This window comes from Pelobates fuscus, chromosome 1, assembly GCF_036172605.1.
Source record: "Pelobates fuscus isolate aPelFus1 chromosome 1, aPelFus1.pri, whole genome shotgun sequence".
Classification (NCBI taxonomy): Eukaryota; Metazoa; Chordata; class Amphibia; order Anura; family Pelobatidae; genus Pelobates; species Pelobates fuscus.
In genome coordinates this window covers 340,718,103-340,742,824 of record NC_086317.1, presented here as the reverse complement: position 1 = coordinate 340,742,824, position 24,722 = coordinate 340,718,103, and the positions used below count along the sequence as shown (strand labels likewise).

General features: G+C 37.8%; 1 protein-coding gene across 1 annotated transcript in view; it reads right to left on the bottom strand.

Moving 5' to 3' along the window:
- The window catches only part of ABCC4 (ATP binding cassette subfamily C member 4 (PEL blood group)), a 263,208-nt gene that overhangs the window by 126,291 nt on the left and 112,195 nt on the right, over positions 1-24,722 (bottom strand). The window contains exons 16-19 of the mRNA XM_063425748.1: positions 21,784-21,924; positions 20,993-21,030; positions 19,943-20,037; positions 16,794-16,940 (exon numbers count right to left, since the gene is read on the bottom strand). Of these exons, the coding sequence (XP_063281818.1) occupies positions 16,794-16,940; positions 19,943-20,037; positions 20,993-21,030; positions 21,784-21,924 (421 nt within the window). The remainder of the gene's footprint in view (positions 1-16,793; positions 16,941-19,942; positions 20,038-20,992; positions 21,031-21,783; positions 21,925-24,722) is intronic.

Here is a 24,722-nt window from a genome sequence, read left to right as displayed (position 1 = left end):
AGGAACACTGAAACATGCAATAGCTAAAAAAAAAGATATTTGAAATTTAAATACACTTGGCATTCCTACAGCAACTACACGTTTTGTAAATGTAAAGAAACCAGACGTTCCATAAAGATGCATTTGGTGCAAATTAACAGGTAAAACATGTTTTAATCATTTACTTTTATTCTTCATTTGATGAGTGTGAATAAAATAGCTATTAGCAGTAACTGGGAGACTTGCCAATGTATGCCCTCTAGTGCCCATAATTATCTGATGCACAAGTAACACAGTAATGATTACAAAATAAGAAATGAAACGGTTTGGAAGATGGCTATTTTGTTTGTCAACTTACTTTAAAAATACATTAAGGAAACTAATTAAAATAAATGAAAAAAATGCTAATCTACCTTGCTAGATAATAAGGCCATGGCTTTGTATTTTATATCTATCATCAATAAATGTTAAGTAGTTGGATTTGTGACACATTTACTGAGATATTTTATCAACTGTGGTAAATTTGGGAGGAATTGGTGCCAGCAGCAAAAAGGACAAGTGTTTTGTGCCCCCCTACACATATTTCGGAATACAGAATTTTGACAAACAACTCATTCAGGTATGGAGGTGCAGATAATTCAGATAACTAAAATAAATATCACTTGCTACATAATGCTCTTATCTAGAACTAAAAAACAACACATTTAATTATCTATTTTTATAATCAGAGGCATTTTATGGAATGTTATACCAACTGTAAAACCTGCAATTTAGAATATCAGACGTAATTATATTAGAAAGATACAAACCTGTAACCCAACTATAGCATAATGTAGTATGCAAAATTAAATGTTAATAGCTGGCTAGTTTTGCTTCCACCATCTGGGGTATGATAAGAATTAAGATGATCACTATTTAATTTCAGTGTAACTGCTGGACATTTAAATGTATTACTATAACGTTTTGTTTTTTTTTTGGTTTTTTTTAATTAAGGGCTGCCAAGATTTTACAGGTCGAAATTCATTTTAAATTAACAGTAGAAACAAATATAAAAAAATGTCATCTAGAACGATACTTTTAATATTTCAACATGACTTAAGGCAGATTACTAGGAATTTTCAGACATATTACAGTGTACTATGTCACTAAAAAGAAGAGGAGTATGTGAATCAATCTTACGATCAAGGGTTGTTAGAGTGACTATGACGCAAGAAGTCATTGGTTGTAATTACTCTGTTTTTGCAAAATCTTTTTTGACTGGTTTGACAAAAGCCAAGTCTTTCTTGGGAATCAAAACTAGGCCCCTATGTTGCCACTTGGCATTATCCACGTGACAGCAGAGGATCTGGGTTTTTGGTGAATAGAGAAGCCTGCTTTTTTTCCCCCCCTAAATGTTTCATAGTAATTATTGTTATTATACGTGGTAATTATATAGCACCAACTTATTCCACAGAGCTTTACAATATTATAAAAAGGGGGGCATTTAATAATAATTGAGACCGTTACAAAATGTTACAGGAACAATAGGTTGATGAGGACCCTGCTCAAATAAGCTTACTTATAATAATTAGACAAAAAAAGAGGAGAGTAATCATGGGCTAGTTCCTTAATTACAATGATCTACATTGGCTATGGGGGGTAGAGCACTACATGAAAAAAGAAATATAGAAAACAACGTGGGCATTGCTGCATTCTATGTGGAACAGATTTATTATTTAGGACTATCATTTCTAATTAACAGAAATCATACTAAACATATGTAAAAAGATATACAATTCAGGAGAGGAAAAAAAATCAAAGCAAATTTACTTTTTTTTTCTTGCATTTTATATGTACTGTAATAAGAATTAAATTAAGTAGCATCATTTATATAATCATGCTAAAGAAATGTAAATGATTGTAAGATCTTAGGTGGTTAAAAGGCAGTACATGTACATTTGGTCTTCCTCTGAAGAGAAAGCAAGAAATAAACATGCCAATCGTTCTGAATATATATATTCAGTAATGCAGGTGAAAATGTTTGAAAGTTCCTGACATGAGAGAATTTAATACCATGTATAAATCCCATTGAGGTGCTATGAATCATCTGGGAGGTTTAAATTAGATTAACTGCTCGGAAAAAGTACAATACACAGCCTGATTGCCTATAAGGAAATAATTTATTGCCCCTAGTGGCAGATGCTTGAACTTTAAGAGATTTTCGTTTAAGCTCTTTATCTAAGCCTTCATGACAGGAATCTAATATAAGTGAAATGATTTCACTAATAGGACCCAACTTCAAGACATGCAAACATGGCAAATGATGTCCAAACTTTAAAAGAGAAAACACCTTCTGTGCTGACTGTGAACCAAAGAGCAGAGAAAGATCTCACTAGAGATCCCATCACTGTGCCATCTGCAATCTGCCCTAAAAATACCAGCATCTGTGCTTGTTCTATTAATTCTACAAATAAACAATGGAATACATATAATACACAAACATGTCCACACACATACAAACACACACACACACACACGTAATATATTTTCAATATGTTGGAAATAAAATACATTCTATTAACTTTGTTATTTTTTTATGTCTTCTCATATTTAGAAATATAAATATATTTAATCATGTAATACAATATATTTGACACACATCAAAGCAAGCAAATATCAATCCAACCCATTTTGTATGCGTTAGGATTGATAGCATGGTTTATCATACTGGAAATTAAAATAATTATCTTGGCAAGCATCACACAAGCATTGCAAAATATTAATGATAGAATACAACCTTGTATCATTTTTAAGTGTTTCGCTCTGGTCAATGGCTTTGTCATGGCATTGCATAACAAGTTCAGGGACAGGAAAAACTGCCATCTGTGATTGTGGCAGGGGGTGTTATCAATTCTACTCTAAGTCAACATTTTGTTAACCTTCACTGCACTTCTAAAAACAAATATCTGTCCCAGTCATGCCATTTAAAATCTGTTTTCCTGACACTGTAGTGCCCTAAGGGTGCCCCCACCCTTGGTGTTGAAGGGGTTAAAACCACTTCAGCATCTTACCTTAATCCAGCGCCGAGGCGCTCGTGATCTCTCCTCCCCCGCCGACGTCTGCTCCCGAGTGGAGCAGGAGGCGCTGGCGCGGCAAGTGCCGCCAGCGCATTCAAACAGTCCATAGTAAAGCATTTCTCAATGCTTTCCTATGGACTTTCTGCACACTGAATGCGAATTTCGCATCCAGCGTCGCAGATGCGCATCTAGCGGCTGTCAGGAAGACAGCCACTAGAGGTTGGATTAACCCCAAATGTAAACATAGCAGTTTCTCTGAAACTGCTATGTTTACATCTGAAGGGTTAAAACTGAGGGACCTGGCACCCAGACCACTTCATTGAGCTGAAGTGGTCTGGGTGACTATAGTGTCCCTTTAAGTTAAAGCTTTTTACTTTGTTTATTCATAATTTGACAACATGAATAAGAGTGACACTCTGCATTGTAGCTTCTTGATGGCAGACACTTAACTTCCCCTTTATCAGTTCATACTGTTGTCTGTGGTGTGAAACACTTTATGTGCTGTCAGCCACCTATGACCAGGACTATAACTTTATCCAGCACATGATGCTGGGCTGCCCTCAGTTAAAGCCACTGATCCCGCAGGCAGAATTCTAGGTGAAATGAACAACGTTTCCAAAGAACAAACTGGAGAGAACATCAGGTTTTGTTTCTTGACCCACAGATTAGTAACCATAAGTCATTAACCTCAATGCAGGATGGACAGGTGTAATATTGATGAGCCACAGTATCTAAAAGTTCCCCTGGCACAAATGATAGGCTCCAAGCCCCATTCCCAAATATGGTGCCAACTCTCACACATAGGGCCAGAGTCTCTAAATCCCCCTGACATAGGGATGCACAAGGAGTGTGCCCAGACAATCACTTATGTAGGGCCTGTTGTCCTCCCAAACTCTTGTTTATTTCGATATAAGCACTTTTCCATGAGTTTGGCTTAGCTTGTTATGTTTTTGAAGAAAAACTCAAGACTATCTGGATATTTTGTAAATACAATTTAAAATTGGGAATTATTATAGCCTTGGTGTCTGAATAATCAAAATTTTATTAAAGTCTCGATTTTCATGTAGTTGGAGGATGGGAGCTTCATGATCGCCAGCACGAGTCGATAGTGAAGCCCATAAACTATTCAGACCAAGTCAAAGTTAATGACGAAATCAGTGTAGGATGTCCCGGTCCTAAGCACTAAAATGAAAATATCCTCTAGATACAAATATTGAGAACAGAGAAGACAAGAGGCTCACTCTCTAAGAATGAGATTGGTCTCACCTGGCATTGTTTTTATCCTCAATCAGAAGTATGATATGTGCAAAATTATTACTTACAGCTGCCTGGTACTCCCCCTATCAAATTCCAACTCTAGGGAAATCATAAAAAGGGTTAAGTGAAAAAAAGGTGTAAGGGATCCCCTATACTCTGCCTGAGTAGATCCACTGTAGTTCTCCCAAATCCCAAGTGAAGCAGTGATCAAAGCTCTGAGCTACCCAAACATCAGCCTAGACATGATGAAGGGTACAAGAAGACTGACTTTATTATGGCCAGATGGCCCACTTATATACACAGCAAGGATACAGTAAAACACGCCCATGAATTTCTGAGTCAGAATGACCAAGCATAAAACATAAAAATGCCCCAAAACATTAAAATATATAATAACCCCACAAAATTACATCCTTAAATAGTCCTGATCTGAGCGCCCAAGTTCTCCAAATAGCACTCAGATCTATGCAGTGTAGGCGAAACACCACAGTGTCAAAATTCTGACCGGCTGCACACATGGTCCTATTCCCAAAACAGTTCCATGGCATTTGGTGCTTTGGCCGGTCAACTTTCAGGAACTCATGTGGCTGAAATACAGGGTGCTCCACCTGGGTCTCGGGTACAGTTTGTTCCCCTTAGTCACAGGCACCTTCCTTCCAAAAAGCTGTCTCATGGCCAATTTCAAAGTCGTTAAAAACCCCAGACCAAGTTGTCCCGGAACCGCACGTTCACCTCATGCCGAAAACAGTTCCATAACATTCGGGGCTAAGTCCCGCTGAGGTGAACGGGAACCCACAAAGTGCTCATGCCAAACTTCGTTCCATAACGATCGCGGCTACGTACCGCTGAGGACAATTTGTGGGTTTATTCATGCGAATGGCCTCCAGGGAGCTAATGTTCAGTTTCATTTGAATGAAGGGAAAGTGCTGAATTAGGGGCACCCAGGGAAAAGCTGCTAATGGTGGCTGGGGAGATTTAACTCCCGAAAAGGGTCTTTGTATGTGGCCCATAGTACTTGGGCAGGAGGCTAGCTAGCAGGCTCCTCCGGGAGTATGTGACAAACGTCCAGGGTAAGGAGCGTTTGTCACAAAAGGATTTATGAGTTGCTAGTTAATTGCATTACCCTAAACATGCATATAGATATGGGTCCCTAGATAGAGTGCAGCGTCCACAAATGTCCACCGGGAGTGACATGACAACAGATGCTGGGGATTACTGGTAGTATTATACAAAGGCATAAGAGTGGTAAAGTAAAAGTGAAAATGGTATTACGAGTCTTTGCAATTATTCGATAATCACCACACTATATTGTAACAATGTAGAGGAAAAAGTGAGGAAAGCTAGTTTCTAAGAAAAAGCCCTCTTTTTCTTTGAAACTAGCTAGACAAGACAGAATAGAGTAAGTAAAAGTGCATAAGGTGTAAAAGTATCAGTGCATAATGTGCAGTAATGTGCACATTGCTAAAGTGGTAATGCTGGAGAGCCCACAGCGCGTTTCAGTGCAAAATACATGCACCTTCGTCAGGGGATGGATAGAACTGTGAAGACGCCAGTATTTAAGTGATCCCTCACATGGGGAAACTATTAATCAACCAACCACAGCTAGAAGGTCCTCCCACTGGTGTAAGCAATCAACCCGCCTACCAGTGAGATGGATCCAAAGAAGGAGTCTTCTCCCATTCAGACACGTTTTCTCGATACACAATGGAATAGAATTCCCTGGGTGTGAAGAGAGGCCGTGGCCGGCTTCATGACCTTTGTGAAACATGAAAGCACCGAACTGTGGCCAAGCGAGAGGCATGTGAATTGCCAAAGAAATTTGTCCGAACAGAATTGAAGAAAAGCGGCAGTTGTCCCGATGGATTGGGACCGTGATATACGCGTCCAGAGACGTATCAAGGAAATCACGCCTAAATTAGTGCAGGCCTAAAATGTACAGGGAACTGGGGGTCACCCAGAATTAGTGCAGAAGGGAGACTGACCACCTACAAACCCTCCCAGGAGCAAGCAGAATCCATCAGCAAAACCCAGAGTATTTGTTAGGCAAGAAAACAGCAATTGCAGAACTGGAGAGGTCCAACACGATCTTGGACAGGACAGTAGGAGAAAGACTCCAGATGCAGCTCAGAAACAGGCCCCAATAAGGCAAATTATAGCAACAATAATACAAAATCACTATGCATCACATATAACAGTTATAAGACAAATTAGTAAGGGCGCTCCAAATTAGAGAGGAGACCGCAGCAAAGAAAGAAGAAGTGGGAAGATCTTGATGGTGGGGAGAGGGAGTTATATGTCCATCTGTCCTTTGATTGGTTGTTGTTTTTCTGACTCTGTTAACTGTTTCTTTGCTGCTAGAGGTGCCAGTAAAGAAGGATTATGCAAAATCTGAAGCCTCCTGTCTCAGTGTAAAATTAGTACGTCTTACTTGGGGTTAAGGTGGAAATGTTCCCTTGGTGCACACCCTAATGCAATACGCATAATACCAATTAATCTCGGATACATTTTTATTAATGGTAACGGATGATTTTTTTAAATTGTTTTTATTTTGCAAGTGTGTAATTTAAACTCTTGAAAACATGAGATATTGTAAGAGGAAAAACAGGTAACAAGTTAGGCACACAATATGGAATATAAGAAATATATTAACAATGAATGTAACAGGAAAAATAAAAATCAATGTTGGTGATCTAATTGGAAAACTTAAAAAAAAAAAAAAATACTGTAGCTCTATACCAAAGCTAAAAACAAAGAAATATGAGAGCTCAGTACTTCATTGTTGTCTGTACTATGACCTAGACATATAAGTGCACGTACCACTGTATGTTACCCCACATTAAGGCTCACTCTAACACAATGTCTATGTCGTGATATATCACACTAAATAGAACAGATCTCTGTTATGTTCAGGACAGAAAGAAAAACATAGCCCTGTATAAATTGCCTTAATTTAGGAAAATTGAGGGATGCTTTTCACTATTTAAAGTATGCTGAAATGAAGTATTAAAAACTATTTCTCAAGGTTTCCTTCCAAATCCTACCTTTACCTTATTGTTTGCTACATAAGGGTGCTGTGGATTTCAGCTACATTCATAAATGACTTCTAAATTATTTCCTACAAAATCACAATAGGGATCAGGCCTTGTAAAATATTTTTCATCAAATTATCCTCTAGCAGTTTTCGGTTCCACAGATAGAACAGTCAATTATAGGATCAGGATGAAAAGAAAAAAGTAATAATGATATGTTAAAAAGACAGGAAAGAAAATATACATATCTGCTGTGTACCAGCACCTCGAGAAACACGAATGAGAGTGTATTCCCTGAGGCATGGATTAATCTTACCTGAGTATGTAATGATTAATATGCGTGAGATGGCTGCAGTCTAATAGTTTAGGTGGACAGTTAATCCAACACCATTCATTTGACTATTAAATTGTAACCAGGATTTAATATTTATATATAGAACATTTTTTTAAATGTTTCAGTTTTTATAAACTTTGCATACATGTTGAATAAAAAATATAATTAAAAGCTGCTCTTTTTTTTTTCCAAGAATCAGTTAACTATATATATATATATTTTTTTTTAGCAGTTTCCATGCATTTAATTATTAACCCACATAATGCCAAATTCTATTTACTGCATAATTTCTACGTATGAAGCGAAAAACTTTTTTTTTTTTTTTTTTTTTTCCAGCTTTGGTCTGGTCTCTCATTGCAACAATTTCTAACTTTAATTATCACAAAAGTCTACTTTCTTCAGTTGAAACGGAATTAATTTTTATTATCATCAATTGTTCTAATCACATATGGAAAATGACATGGCTTAAAATGTTTTGTTTCAAAGAGAATTTGAAATAGGACAAATAGCATGATAGTGCTTCAATAGTGTCAAAAGCTACCTTTAAAATCTAGCTAACATATTTACAGACTGGAGTGTAATATTTTCTAGTTATTGTTCAATAAATATATATTTTTGGGGGATAATAGAAAATGAAACTTACTTACTTAGTGTCTATATTTAAAACAAAAATGTGTTTGGGTGGTGTAAGAAAAGAAAAAAATAGTCTTGACAGGCACATTGCTCAATTTACCTCTATTATGAAACTGTACTCCCCCATCTGGACTCCCTATTAACCATCATTAAAAAAAAAACAAAAACAAAAAAAAAACCTTTGTGTCCTCATAGACAAAAGAGGAGAAAAAGAAACAAGTGAAACATTTATATTCCCCGGTATTTATGTATCTCCTCCATCATTGTTGTAGATGTACGATTACTGAACTGGTCAATTGTTAATATACAATTGAAATAAAATGGAGCATTAAGTGAATAACACAAATTATAGGCAAGTTTCAACGTTTTATTCAATGGTGACATTTCCAGACAAGAGTCAGTTCTTTCCAAAGGTCCTCAATATTAACCTGTGCTTCTATCTGACTGATGGTTACCTAGTAATTATCACTAAGCCTGGAGGATACTTCAGTGCCAAATGTTAATAATGTACAGCTCATAATAAACATGGCACTGATGTGTTATTGGTGCAAAGCAGTTTGGAAAACATAGGTATAAATTAGTGTTGATTCTTGATGATGCAGAATAGCAATAACTTTTCAAGCACAGATTGCCCCTTTTCTTACAAAAAAAAAATAGTAGGTGTTGCAATTAGAGGGCATTGGAATACATCTTGGGCTAGATCAACAAGGAAGGAGAGCCTTCATATATTTTCTTTTAAAATCATTGGCTCTTTTATTGCAAATTGCACTAGGTCACCCACTGGGTGCGTTATTGGATTAAAGTAATTTAAATATACCTATTATAAAAGAGCGTGTTTTGGAATAGAACAGGAGAAATGGGTACTTTGACCAGCTTGTCGTCTTGCCAGTTGGTGTTCTACAGACAGCTTATATTGCAACAAATAAAGATACAGTTAGGTTATCCAAGTTGATAATATACACAAACAAAACAATCTAACACGCTGTTGTTTGGCCTTCACTAATCAGTTTACAAAGAGATTAGCTGAAAGAATGCAATGTGAAAACTTTAATGTGCCACTCGAAAACCGTCTCAATTAGTAACAAAGACTATTATAACACCAAGGTGCAAATGAACAACTCCCACAAGAAATATCATTTAATATCACACCCTGATAAAGTCTGAAGTCTATTAAACCACTAATGTATGAAAACATTGTTGGCAAGCTCACAAAGTCATACTGACTTTCATTGACACACCCACCTAAGTTATTAGCTGTGCAATTCAAACACCCATATAATAATATTTAGGGTGTTATTAAGTGGCTGAAAACAATTATCATGACTGATGCAATTCATTGTTCTCATATCAACCCATTCACTTGCATTTAAATGGCCAGCAAGCTCAAACAGAATACACAATAATAGGTGATGACAAGAAATGGAGTTAAGTTATTTGTAAAATAAATAAATAAAAAATCCGCAGTGTATTACCTTGTATCCTGTGCGAGAACTATATTTGGCAGCCAGCATTCGAAAACTTTAATTATGAGCATTAAAGGAAGACTGTCATAGTGAAAAGAATTTGCACAGCTGCTACACTGGTCTACAGTACAGGCCAGGATTTATAAATTAAATGAGAAACTATAAGCACAATTACACCGCTAAATGTAGAGGTTATGGTGCAATGTGGTCTACGGGCACCATCCCACTGTTTTTGTAAAACTATTTTGGAGTGATATGACTATATCAGGTCTTCTCCCTAGCAACCACAGACCGCCACTTCTCCTTTCATAATGTGGACTTTAATATACCTTATACCTAGCACTTTAAGCCAATCAATGAATAATCGTGAGAAACAAAAAATAACCTTCAATATTCTAAGGTGTGCTAATTCTCTTCCATTTAATATAGGTTATTATTTGCACAGCTAATTAAAAAAAAAAAGTTTCACTTCTCTGTAGGTCACATCTTCAGTACCATTTTTGAACAGGGAGTCTAGCACATGATTTTAACTCATTTCAACACAGCCTCCAAAATTAATGGAACACCCATCACTGACTGCAAATAACTTTTATATGTTGATTTTTGTTTCCATTACGTGTACGAAGTTGTGAAGGGAAAAAAAAAAATACTGTCAGTTTCTAATATGACGCTGTTAACTGAGCTGAGTTATGCTGCCCTCTTGTGACCAGAAAGGATCAACACCATCAAACCTGTATGAATGGAGCACCGCTTAATAACTTAAAAAATAAGAAGAATATGGATCTATTATGAGAGGGTTTGTGTAAAAAATTAACAGCCATTATCATCCTATCTTTTGTCAAGCCTTCAGATGTCTCTACTAAATGAACCTTGCATGATTTCAGCACCATTAAAATATTTAGATGCAAATATTAGAAGGGTTAATCTCTTTATGTAGAAGCATAATGAGTACATTTACGTAAAGTACAAAATGTTCTTCTGAAAAGAAAATGCAGCACTGAACACAAAATGAAAAAAAGAAGTGTTCTCAATACTACACAATTCAATTATGTGCCTGCTGCAATACAACCTTGGACAGAGTAATATTCTGAGTCACCTAATTTTCTCTTTATAAGGAACAATAACAGCTATTTAAACCTCTAAATAAAAACAAAAATGAAATCTCAAGCGGTACCAATTGATTTCTGAGAGCAAAAAAAAAACAGTAGCTAAATAATTGTGTGATTGCAAAGTGGCATTTATCATCTGTCTGTAATGAAAGTTTTAAACTGTACAATTCAAGACAGTGTAGCTCAGTTTGTCGAAATGGCCTTATCCTCAAACATATTCTTTATATCTTGATCACAGTGATGATCTGAACAAAAACACTGCAAATGTACCTCTTGGGAGATTTATGACTGTGGTTGTTTAACACTAGACAAGATTATGCACTACAATTCCTATGATGCTCACACACAGATCAGGGTGAACCATAAGGTGCCCCTAGGGCTCAGGGGTAAGACGGACCTTAAACCATGAATTTGTGTGTGGCCCCATTAATGTTGGGGAGGGGGGAGGGGTGGGAGGATGCAAACTAGTAACTTAACTTGGGCCCTGTGGTATCTTAATCCTTCTCTGCTCACACAAATTCGCAAACACCTGCAATGTCAAGTTTAGCCAGCTCTGTTCCATCACATATATGTGTCAAATAAAGACATATTATCATGACTATTAAGTGCTAACTAAACGTCAACACTGTTAAAAACAAATTGAATTTGAAAACTTTTATTAAACTATTTTTACAATGGAAAATGGGAGATGCGCTTCCTCACAGAGCAAATGTTCCAGAGATGAACCACATCGATTAACCACCCCAGGATGTTTTATACTTTCAAGCTAAAGCCTCAATTTAATTCACTTGAATCAAAATCAGAAAGGATTACATTCTGTTAGAAAAACAAACAAACAAACAAAAAAAAAAAAAACATCTCAAATGATTTATCAACAAATATTCTTATAGACTGTAATGGCGGTAGAACATTTGAAAATATTTTTTTAACAGAATGGAATTATTTCTGCTTCTGATTCATACAAATTAAATTGAGGCCTGATTTAGCAATGCAACAGTTTCCAGTGTTGAGCAGAGGAAAAATGGGAACAGTTATAATATATGCTGGAGAAACAAAGGCCAGAAATCATGCTTGGTATGAGTAGTAGGCAATGCCTGTCTCTCCTGCTACTATGGAGTTAACTGCCAAAGCAGGGATTCATGGCTCACTGTAAATATAGTAGAAAGCTAAAGATATTGCTATGGACAATATACTCCATTCTCTATTGGTGAGAATTATGGAAGTTGAAGTCTCTAATACATGGGTCAATAGGCATCCCGGACTACGTATTCAGCTGACATCTTGCTGTGAGTTATTTAAGGCTAAAATGTAAACAGATAATAACAGTTGTATTATGCTTCCTATATATGTATGTACTTGGCGTCTTTGGCTACTTACATGTACGGCTGCAGAGATAGAGCACACATGTTTTAATTTGTTGTGCCTTGAAAGGTTTAGTATTTGTCTTTAAAAAATCATTGTACAGATTGGTATATCAGCCATATTTTCAGATTTCATGAGTCCTTGTAAAAAGCCAAAGAAAACCAGGATAAATACAGCCACTATAATAATTCCTAGTGCTGAGAATATATAATTTTGACTTCAGGTCTGCTATTTTTTAATATGATGGTGGAATGAACAGAAGACTTGGTATGCAACACCAGTGCACAGATAGTGTATATTTCTCATACATCCCAACATTTCAAATGGACAAAAAGGGACACTTTAATTTTAGGGGTGTGACCAAGGGCGGGGCTATTCTGAGAAATTGTAGGAGTACGAACAACAATTTACACAATTTAAATGTTGTTTAATTTAATAATTTAGTAATTTGTAATTTTGAACAAGAACAATATATATCGTATTTAGACTGATTTCTAAACATATTTATTGAAGTTTAAAAACACATTACTTTGAGTATTCGTGTGGTTGAGTTCTGTTATATACTTAGACACACCAACAATATGAAGCTCCCAGAAAAAAAGGGATGTTACAATAGAAAAAAGAGGGAAAGGGATTTCTGTCCTTCCTAAACCTGGACTCTTTGGGAGTATGCGGTTTAGTGTCATGTGCTTGTGTAATGTGCATGGTTTAGTTAACACATTATCGTCAAACTGCATCACATGCGACACAAGCAACTTGGGAATCCTACACAACACATAACAGACTTGCGCACAAATTATTTTCATTAAATAAGACCCAAATCCCAAACAGATCAATTTGTTCAGGTGTAGATTAAAAGGAATTTCATTTGTTAATATCAAAAGGAATTTGTGCACAAGTCTAGTAATACAATATATCATGTGGAATAGTTGGTAACGAAAGAAAAGAAACTGAGTTAAGCAGTATTTCGTCCTGTAATACTTACCAGACAAATTCAAACCTGCCTTAAATGAAAGATTTTTCATACATAAAGAGGACATATAAAGAGGGCACTGGGTGAGTTGTGACACATTTTCAAAGCATTATCTAGAGTTTTAGACTCTAGAGAGACTGGATAAGATAGAAATAGATAGATATAGATATATATTTATATAAGACACATACGGTACTCACTTCTTAAGTTTCTAGGTTTGTTTAAAAAGTGAGTTCTTGCAACATTAGAAAGTAGCTAAGAAGGTTTTAGTACATCTTTGCACATCCATTAAGTAAGGGGCAGCTGAGCCTACTTCACAAGACTCTGCTCGGCTGTAAGAAAAGGTTTGCAAAGAGACAGGGACCTTCTTGCACTATAACTAATACTCCGAGCATATGTTGTTATGGTGAATCTGGTTTCATACCAATTATGTCATTAGTTTTATACTTTGTTTTAAGTACGGTATACAATGCCGGAACAGCTTTAGGCAGAACACACACTTTAGATGTCACTCTTGACAGGTCAGATATTCTGCACAATATTTAGAAATCGTGACTAGCAAAAAGCAACTTCCTGCTCTAAATACTATACTTAGCTGGTACCACCCGATTTGCAGCTTTCGTACAGATTTGCAAATTCTGTTGATACCATTTTCTTTTCAACATAATGTGCTCGGAAATGTCATTTAAATTACATCAGAAAACATATGCTTTAGCAATTATACATTAATATATATGTTTATTTTTTTTTTATATCCCTATCTTATATATTAAATAAATTATGTGTAGAGGTCCTCCTTTTGTAGCTAATGTACTTTAAATAATATTTGATGTGATCTTTACTGCAATAATTTCATAAAATGTAGAATGTCTGCACTTATTCATAGAGCTCACTTAACACATGTAAACAAGACATTTAAATAGTGACGTTCTTCAGACATAACTCCTTTCCTGTTCTTGAAAAGAGCCCCTATGATTATTGCAGGGAAATCATGGTCAAAAGACTTTTCATGTGTCAGAACAGAAAATCTGTACGGGACTATATGTGGCGTTTTTGTTTTGTTTTTTCATGGATGCATTTAATTGCTCACTTAATAGAAACTCAAAAAGAGAACATTACATATTTAATTTGTTTCTCTAATAAGTCCCAAGGATTTTTTAATACAATATATATTTAAAAGAATGAAGTCATCAGTCCACTGGATAAACAATACGTTTATGTGGGTTAGTCGCACAACCATTTGAAATTTATCCAATGTGCGGTATGCTTGAATAAGCAAAAATAAAACAATTAAAATTAGTTTTTTTTTCCTGATTGGCTATTTTGGTCTACAATTTTCAACATGGACATTGATCTCAAATCCTAAATAAGTGGAACCAAATTTGTTCAATCCTGAAATATTAAACCGCAAAAATATAGATTAAATGTAGGAATTCAGTCGTATACAGTGATGCACAGTAAATACAATACATACAAATGCCTGCTAATAATATTCGTCTCCTGGGAATGTAAATCCTCCTACCTACTATTCAAAGCCATGTGAACAAAACAAACCAAAGTTACATGAAGACAAGTAAATTGCTCCTTCTTAGAAAACATAAAAAGGTACGGTAATCACAGAATCGTCTCTCATTATTATAAACAATATTTTGCTATTCTATTTGAGGTGTGTTGCCTGGTTTAGCAAACGGGCAATTCAAAACAAATATTCTTGAGAAACATTCCAAATGTTTTCTTTAAACCTACCTCAAGCATGTTAAAACAAGAAATGTCTCACACCAGATTAAATATGCGTCCTATTTTTAGTCTGTTATCCCCTGGAGGGGTTCAGGTGAATTAGGGGAAATTACGTAGGCAGGTTTGTTGAGCAAAGAAAAGAAAAATAGTAAGGTCAAAGGTGACAAAGTATTTTTTGATTCAAGTTCTATTGACACTTTTCAAGCACAAAGGACCACGTCAATTACCGGTAAATAGAGAATAGCAAGGCATATTCACACGTTAAATTTAAACAAAAAAGAAAAGAAAAAGACTCGCAAACAGAGAAAATAAACGGAGATTAATATTGCATCAATCTTGTCAAAGGGTCACACAAAGCAAAGGTCAACTAGATCTGTTAGAGCATTATATTTATATTGCTACTACACACACACAGTACAAAGCAATGGATAAGATTTCATAGAAAACCAAGCTTCAGATATACCATTCATTGTGTATATATATTTGTGTACACTGTGTGTAAGCATAGAGAGAGAGAGAGAAACAGAGAAGATGATGGAAATGGGCATTATGGAAAAATGGGTTCTACGGACAACATAACAAACCATGAGGCTTAAGGTCAAGAGGTTTACCAATTTCTCCAGAACCCATACCAGTAGAAGTGCTGGTGAGACAGAATCTCATTGTTGGGAGAGGCTACACAGACAAAATCTCACACTCTCATCTCAAACTCTCTCTTGGCATATTTTATTCTAGTGAATGACTGCAAATAGCTGCTGAATGGAAGTGTAACTCCCACCAATCTGTGTGTATGTAGAGAGAGAATGGCTGATGGAAAAAGAGAGAGGGAGCACACTGACCTACAGAGAGCCCATATCATGAGAGGTGTCAGAAATGGGGAAACTTACAGCAGTGGCGAGTTTTGGTATTTTATGTAATTATGTTAGCTAAAACAGGTTAAATTCATTTGTATAAGATTTACAGATGGTGTAGTGTGGAGTGATTTTATTTGCACATATTGTATCAATAATCATAGCAGCACACTTGATTTTTTTTTGTACAGGTGATAAACATCCATACATATATAGACATCCAAATCATAATTCCCACTTTCTCACTAGCCAGTGGTGAGTGAAAATTCAGCTATTGGAAGTAGATAAATACACCCTGGTGAGTGAACCTCAGGCTCCACAGGCTTGCAGTGGAGAGTAAACAGTAAGCCTGTGTCATTGCATAGCCCCCCAGCTTCTGAGACCTCTTTAGAGGTGGCCACAGGTGTGTATGAATAGGAGGAGTTTTATAGTCATGTCACCTTTATTATTTTCTTCATGCAGCACAGATATTATCTGCAAATGTGAGTATACTCATTCAAGCACCAACACTTTAATTGTTTAGTTGTTACATTGTTTTTAATTGCTTTTATCACTCTTTATTGTATACTCACTTTGCTCTTACAAAGAAATTAATCTAATACACTGTTGCTTATGTTTAGCACTAGTACTATTTAATTTATCTCCCACATTTTTGTTATTAGCGTAGGACCCACTGATATTGGGGTACTTTGAAGCAGTAGTGGGCTTAACATCATATGGCCATATGGTGGAACTAAATCCCCATATTTATTCTCTTAGATAGGCGTTTTAGAGTAGCCTTCTTAGCTGTGAATTTTTACATGTCTGAGTGCGCCGTAACTAGTTTTTCTGTATGAATTTTGGTCACTGCGGCAGCACCTTTCATGCATAATGCATCTTTCGGGTGTGCCCCCAATCTCTCCTTTATTGCATAGGTCTTGACATTTTAAGCTCTATTAGGATGCAAATACAGATGATAGAGTACACACTTTCTGGGCTCAACATATATTTCATAGTATTGCATAACTTACCAATTGGATTTCTGTCAAAAAAGAGGACTGGTGCTTTTAGCAGTGCCTGAAACATCTGGTTGTGCAAGGCCTGAGCAGCACATACAAGAACATGGAAAACCTGCAAACTCCGCAGGACGCCAAACACGATGGTGACAGCCGTCAAACCTAAAACATGAAAAAAGTGTGAGATACAAAGTAGCAGTCAGCCTTTTCTAACTTTTGACTGTAAGTTTAAAATCCAAACTAGCGAAACAAGCCGTCAGCAGTTCAACGGTTAACCATGAGGCAGCTGACAAGCGCTTGCTAGACAGCCGCCACATTAAATAGCAAAACAAAAAGCCTATGGCGGTCAGTATTAGCATAAGGGTGGTTTTAAACCTTCCTTATGTCTCTAGCCCTCGTGCCGCAGGTGGGAAATATTCACTAAATAGTGAGCAACCAGTGACTGCTCACGATAACTAAAAAGAGGGGATGGGTTCTGTAAATTAACCAGATCGTCCTGTGCCCCTTCCTGGAGGCTTCACTATTCTATGAACAGCCAGTGGTTAGATGCTTCAAATTATGACTGGGTTTAGCTTTAGTAAATATGAAAATTGCCATTCTGATCGGAATTTGGGCATTTTCACCTGATTTAGTTCATCAGGACAAAATCTGGAGATTAGTAAATAATGGATTTATTCATCAGTATACTGCTGTGCTGAGAAAGGGTGAGTTGACAACCAGTCAGAATTATTATAGTCAGTAATATGTGGCCAGTGGTTTGGATGTATGTGTATGTATTAATTAGATTGTTGGAAAGTGACTACGGCAAGTTCTGGTGACAGGCATCAAGGTAACGCTAGGGACAATGAAACATGGCACCCCTGGCCTAGTATTAGGATAGGAGAAGGTCATTGTAAAACACAGAGGGCTTGTAGACCTGATAAATCAGGTTATCAATGGCCAGTAATTGTGCTCATTAATTGTAGTTTTTCTTTCAATTTAATCACCATTAAGCAGACCCATCTTCAGAAATGAAAGCACTGACCGTGTAATCACTAAGGGAGCGGAAGCATTACATAATTCATTAAAATATTTTTTTTTTTAATGGTGGTGTTTTTAGCAAAGAATATTAAATGCACGTGATGGTATTAGTAAAAAAGTTTGCCCAATCCACATGTAAGACAATGGAAAATGGCACTTCTGCAGCACTGGAGATGGAGTATCCTTGCTCAACCCTTAAAGTGTTCTGCACGTGTTCTCCTACATTCTGTTTGTTGCAATCATTTACATTATGAGAAGGAAGTAACCTGACCATCACCTGACCAGCATTGAGGACATCCCAGAGCTTGGATAGTGAGAAGTGGATATCTACCATCCACCATAGTAATGAGGTCTGCTACAATACCCATATAATCTGACAGAGCTGAGCAACATGGATTTCAATTATTTATTGCAGTCTACCTAGACAAATATCAATTATAGAAAATGTGACTCAGCAGCAAGTATCTGCGAATAGTCAATTACAAGTATTGCATCATAACAAACAGACATTCTACACCAGGATAAGGCAACCTTCGGCACTCCAGATGTTGTGGACTACATCTCTCATAATGCTCTGACAGCTGGCATAATGATCTTCCATACTGGCAAAGCATCATGGGAGATGTAGTACAAAACATCTAGAGTGCCGACAGCTGCCTACCCCTGTTCCAGACATAGGCTATCAACACTTGTTACAGTGCGCACTTCATGAGAAAGCGTTTGCCCTGGAAATTCTTAAGGGAAATGAAAGGACTCCAATAGAAACTTGAAAGATCCATTACATAAGTAAGGGTAAATAGCTTCTGCTTATACATTCATGGGATATGCTGGCACATTTACACAAGTCCTCATAAACCAAAAGAGCACAGGTAATTTATTACCAAGAAGAGCTTTCAGTCCCCAGAGTTTATATTAAGATCAATGCTGCACATTCTGCTTTGATAATTCAGTGTGAGCCAAAACACTTTATGAGCAATTAAATATGCCTGATAATTTAACTGCAGTATTCTTTGTTCTCAGAGCACTGATATGCTTATGCTGTGGATTGCTGCCACGATCTGCAAACTGACACCTTTCTATGCCAATTTATATTTGTGCTAAATGTTTAAGTGTACACACTGTACCACCTAGTGGTGAAACTATATAATTACATGTTTTTCTTTTTGATCAAAACACACAACCACTCTGATGGACAGCCTTGGTGTTTATGTAACAGGACTGGTCCACTTGCAAACCGGAATATCTCTTGATGGAAAAGACCTGTTTTGGCAAGTTGGCGATATGAGCTTTAGCCAGTCCTGCCAACTGCATTTTGTTTTTCAGCTAAGCAGTTTCTTATGTGAGTCCTGGCAAAAGACTTTTCACCAAGAATCGAGTGCTGGTTGTGTGTAAGGATAGTGGGTGGGGAGATCACATGTTCACATGTTCCTGGCCCCCTTAACACATACCACACAAACACCTGAACAACAAATTAAAGTTCTGCCAGGAATGAAACTTTAATGCCAAGACTGCCAGTGGATGCGGCTTGGCTATGCTTAGTAGGGTACAAGGAGGGAAATCGGACACACACATTGTTGAAATACAAATGTTTAGTTAATAGCTTAAACTTTTGCTGAACCTGTACTTTGCAAGATTACTACATGTTGTGAGATTAGCCGATTAAAGGAACACTCCATTAAAAAGGTTTGATTTTAACAATGTACTAGACATATATTTTACTGTGCGTGTTTTCTTTAAGTATATGTATATATATATATATATATATAGTGTAGATTGGATTAGCCGTATTAGTCCAGTAGACAAGATGCCATAATAGCAGAGTATTACAGTATGCAATGATACCTTTTTTATTGAACTAACATAATATTTCAAAGACAAGCTTTCAAGAGTTTTCCTCTCCTCCTCAGGTCTGAAGCAATACTGAACAGACAAGCTTTCCTCTCTTCCTCGAGTCTGTTCAGTATTGCTTCAGACCTGAGGAGGAGAGGAAAACTCTTGAAAGCTTGTCTTTGAAATATTATGTTAGTCTAGTAAAAAAGGTATCATTGCATACTGTAATACTCAATTATAATTGGAGGTGCTGCACTATAACTTTGCAAAAGTACATGACAATCTCTTTTTCTGCCTGTCAGTTGCTCCAGTACCTGCATAAACTCCCAAATACAGGTTCAGGTCCAGCTTTTCGGTTTCAGTTACATTTGCAGTTGAGGAAACATTCAGCTTCTCCTGTTCGCTTGCCCTGCCATTAAAAAAGATAAAGTTATTCTGGGTGCACAGGGCATGTATGTTTTCAAAATATATAATCCCAGGCTCACATTTTTTGAAAAACAGTCTATTTATTGAAGTTTTGTCAGATAAAATATTTAAACTCAAAAAGAGTCAAAAACAATATTTTGGAATTTAAAATATATTATATATAAAAAGAAAAAAATTATTCTGTTTAAAAAAAATAAAAAAAATTAACCCCTCTGTTCTTCGAGAACATTAAAGTGACAAGCATTTTTCTAAGGCTAAGAGTCTCAGCCTGGGTAAAAGTCATTGGTCAGGCCACAGACCAAATGGAAAGAAGAAAAAGCAATATTAAGAGATAGAGAACTCAAGCTACATCAGTTGGGAAAAGGTTACAAAGTTTAATCAGAGTGATTAGAAATCCAAGTTCGCACTATCACATCAATTATCTAGAAGTGGTGGCTACATCAGAACACTCAGACATGGACTAGAAAAGGTTATCCTCAAAAACTCAGAGACCAAACAAAGAGGAGACTTTTTAAGGAAGCCGTGAAAAGGCCAATGGTCACTTTAAAAGAGCTACAGGGGTCTGTGCTTCTGGTGCAAGCTTAACATGAAATGTGACCAGTGCAAACTCTTTCAGCTAAAACACAGTGTTTACATTCGCCACTCAGACAGATACTAGAAGCCCTGCCAGTTGCAATCCAGTACCTTTGCAGGACCGACGTTCAGCACCTTGTCACTTTTAATTTTTGCTTTTGCTCTGCCCATTTAGAGATTCTGACTGGCACAGCTATTACAGTGCATGTCCATTTGCCCCCCCTCCAATGCTTCCCTATGGAGAAGAATTGGCTTGGATGAGATCATAAACGTTCATCCAATTACAATTACATATTGATAAAATTCATTTAGCCTTCTAAGCAGCAGATGATTAGAGGAATAATCACGTACACTTAGAAACTTACCAGTAGGAAAGCCACCAGTCTTGTAAAACATATGCAACCTTAAGGGAACAAAACACAAGGACTAGTTACACAATACTACATTTCATAAATCCCACAGCACATTTTGTTTATAAAGGTAAAGTAAAAAAAAGTTATCACATTTGTTAAATCTCTTTTACTCCATAATGTACACAAGCATAGAAGAAAATAAAACGTGTAATTGGATAGATTTAATATAGAAAATGACATCATTATTACCTAGTCGGATGTAATTCATTCATGGTTGGAAAGTTTCAATGCTAGGTACATTTAAAGCAAAGTACAACAGTCCCACACGGCTCAGGTTTCCCAATAGCAAGCTTACCTGCCCATTTAAAACACACACTGAATTAAGAGTGCAATAATGACTAAGAAGATTAACAGCAAATATTTCCATTCCTGCGACACACAGCAGCCGGCTAATGCATGACATTGACATTAACATCTTAAACAAACTCGGGGCACCAACACTACTTTAATGCATATGATTTTGGTTTTGACCTTATTAAAACGCTGTGTTTTTTACATGCTCAAATCTTTATAGACTAAATATTTTTCAGAGTGCTGCACCAGCCTCTTTAGCCAAGCCCAATCACTAGTTGGTGGGTCATAGCTGAACTCTGTGCACCCTGTAGGTATTTGCAGCTTCAAATTTTGAATATAAACAAAAGATTTTTATATAATTATAATTTCAGTATACTGGTTTGTTATTTATGATGGTCACAGTAGTTATTGAAGATGCAGTACACATTAGAAATACCTAAAATACATACCTGGGATAAAATATTAAGCAGGAACATCACAAAAATCAGCAGGTAACTTGACCCTGCCAGAAAGTATTTCTTGTACACCTTGAAACCAACAGTCCCCTCTGAGCGACTCTCCTCTGGGAGGGCAGTTAGGACTGGTTCTGTCTGCAAAGATAATGGGAATAGGTAGCATAAAGAAATAACACAGGTATACACTGCAATGCGACCAAATAGCTCTATTTACAATTGTTAGACATTTTTTGTGTTTTACATATCCATGTTCATCAACGGGTCCAAATGGTAGTATAACGTGCTGAGTAACCCCCATAAGGGACCAGTAAATACAACAGTCAAACTTGTATACAAAATGATACCAAGAGCATCAAAATATCTCCTACATTATCAATTGTGGCAGTATATAAAGGTATTCTTATGAAACATATTTTTTTTTTTGTTTTTGTTTATTTCCAATAAACTTAGTGTTGCAGACAACTGACACATTTTAGGCCAAAGCTCCAAAGCTCCAAAGCTGGAAAACCAGAGGAGTTGCATAACTTTTCCAGTTTGGCATCAAACATCTATTGGTTCTGGTGCAGTTAGTGTCCCTTTAAATTTAAGTTTATTCAAATAAACATGAATTAAAAGATCACTACACACTTGAATTAAACATCCACATTTTTAAACAAATATGCAAAAATAATAAAAGAAAAATACTAGGTTGAACATTTTTAAGGGAGTAATAAAACGGAGTGCGCTATATCAAGTAATATCACCAAAATGCACGCTTAAGGCCGACAATGTCTCAAGTACATAGATCCATACATTCTTAACTTGCACTTGAAAAATCCAAGACCAACAATCAGCCCTTAGTGATGTGGTTTTATGGCACCCAAAATCTACCTTCAACTGAAATCTGAGCCGGTTTTACCCACAGATTTATTTTTTCAGCTCAATGCAGTCATTTATTGCAAGTTTCCCTTTAGTATTTTAACTAGTCAAGATAGCAACAAGTCATCATACTAGTTTGCAACAAAAAAAAAATAGAGTCTGTGATTATCCTCATACAGGTTAATATATATTGTTTAAAGGTTGAAGTTCTGTATGCAAGTGTGTAACAATATCATTTAAAGTTTTGAGACTGTTCTATAAATAACGTTCTGGGGATAGTCCAGGGAGATAATAACAGACAGTAAGATAAATAGGAGAGGGTAAACAAATAAGGGAAGGAAGGGGAGGATATGAATAGGATATGATTGCCATCAGGGCCGGCGCTTCCTATAAGGCGAACTAGGCAGCCGCCTAGGGTGCCATATAGGAGGGGGCGCCCTGTGCCCCCATCGCCGGCCCTTTAAATGTTGCAGCCGCCTGAGCGCTCTATAGAGAGCGCTCAGGCGACTGCCGCACTGCCTCACCTCCCCTGTAGCGTGGCCGAGCTCCTCTCCAGTCCGCGACCCGGCTGGACTGACAGGAAGTGCACACTGAGTGTGCACTTCCTGTCAGTCCGGCCGGGTACAGGAAACACAAGCTCCTGTACCGCGGACCAGAGAGGAGCTCGGCCACTCTACAGGGGAGGTGAGGTTAGGAGGAGAACTGGGGAGGGGGAGGGTAAGGAGAACTGGGGGAGGGAGGGGAGGGTAAGGAGAACTGGGGGAGGGGAGGGGAGGGTAAGGAGAACTGGGGGAGGGGAGGGGAGGGGAAGGGAGGGGGGTAAGAAGAAGAGGGAGGTGGAGTAAGAAGAAGAGGGGTGGGGGGAGTAAGAAGAAGAGGGGTGGGGGGAGTAAGAAGAAAGGGGGAGGGGGAGTAAGAAGAAGACAAGGGGTGGGGGGGAGTAAGACGAAAGGGGGAGGGGGAGTAAGAAGAAGACAAGTGGAGGGGGGAGTAAGAAGAAGAGGGGTGGGGGGGAGTAAGAAGAAGACAAGTGGAGGGGGGAATAAGAAGAAGAGGGGAGGGGGGAGTAAGACGAAATAGGGGAGGGGGGAGTAAGAAGAAAGAGGGGAGGGGGGGAGTAAGAAGAAAGAGGGGAGGGGGGAGTAAGAAGAAGAGGGGTGGGGGGAGTAAGAAGAAGAGGGGAGGGGGGGAGTAAGAAGAAGAGGGGAGGGGGGAGTAAGAAGAAGAGGGGAGGGGGGGAGTAAGAAGAAGAGGGGACGGGGGAGTAAGAAGAAGAGGGGAGGGGGGGGGAGTAAGAAGAAGAGGGGACGGGGGAGTAAGAAGAAGAGGGGAGGGGGGAGTAAGAAGAAAGAGGGAAGGGGGAGTAAGAAGAAGACAAGTGGAGGGGGGGGAGTAAGAAGAAGAGGGGAGGGGGGAGTAAGAAGAAGAGGGGAGGGGGGAATAGGAAGAAGAGGGGAGGGGGAATAAGAAGAAAGGGGGAGGGTGGAGTAAGAAGAAAGGGGGGTAAGAAGAGGGGAGGGGGGAGTAAGAAGAACACGGGGGGAGTAAGAAGAACACAGGGAGGAGTAAGAAGAACACAGGGAGGAGTAAGAAGAACACAGGGAGGGAGGGGGAGGAGAGGGGGAGGTGAGAAGAATACAGGGAGGGGGGGTGAGAAGAACGAAGGAGAGGGGGTGAGGAGAAGTAGAGATGAGGAGAAGGGGAGGTGAGGAAAACACTGGGAGGGTGGGTGGGTTTGAGAAGAGGCCCCCAGGGGAGGGTGGGGGGAGAGGAGAGACCACTAAGGGGCAGGGGAGAGCTCTAAGGGACAGAAGGGAGAGCTCTTTCACACTACACGCACACACACAATGCATCCCTATACATACACAGAAACATACAATGCATCCCTTACACACACATGCAAACACACACACACACACACACTGCTCCTCTTAAATACACACAGAAACAATGCATTTCTTACACACACTCAATGCACACACTTACAGATAAACACCTTGCATCCGTTATGCATATAAACACAGATTCAAACAATGGATCCCTTACAGACAACCACAAACACACACTGCATCACC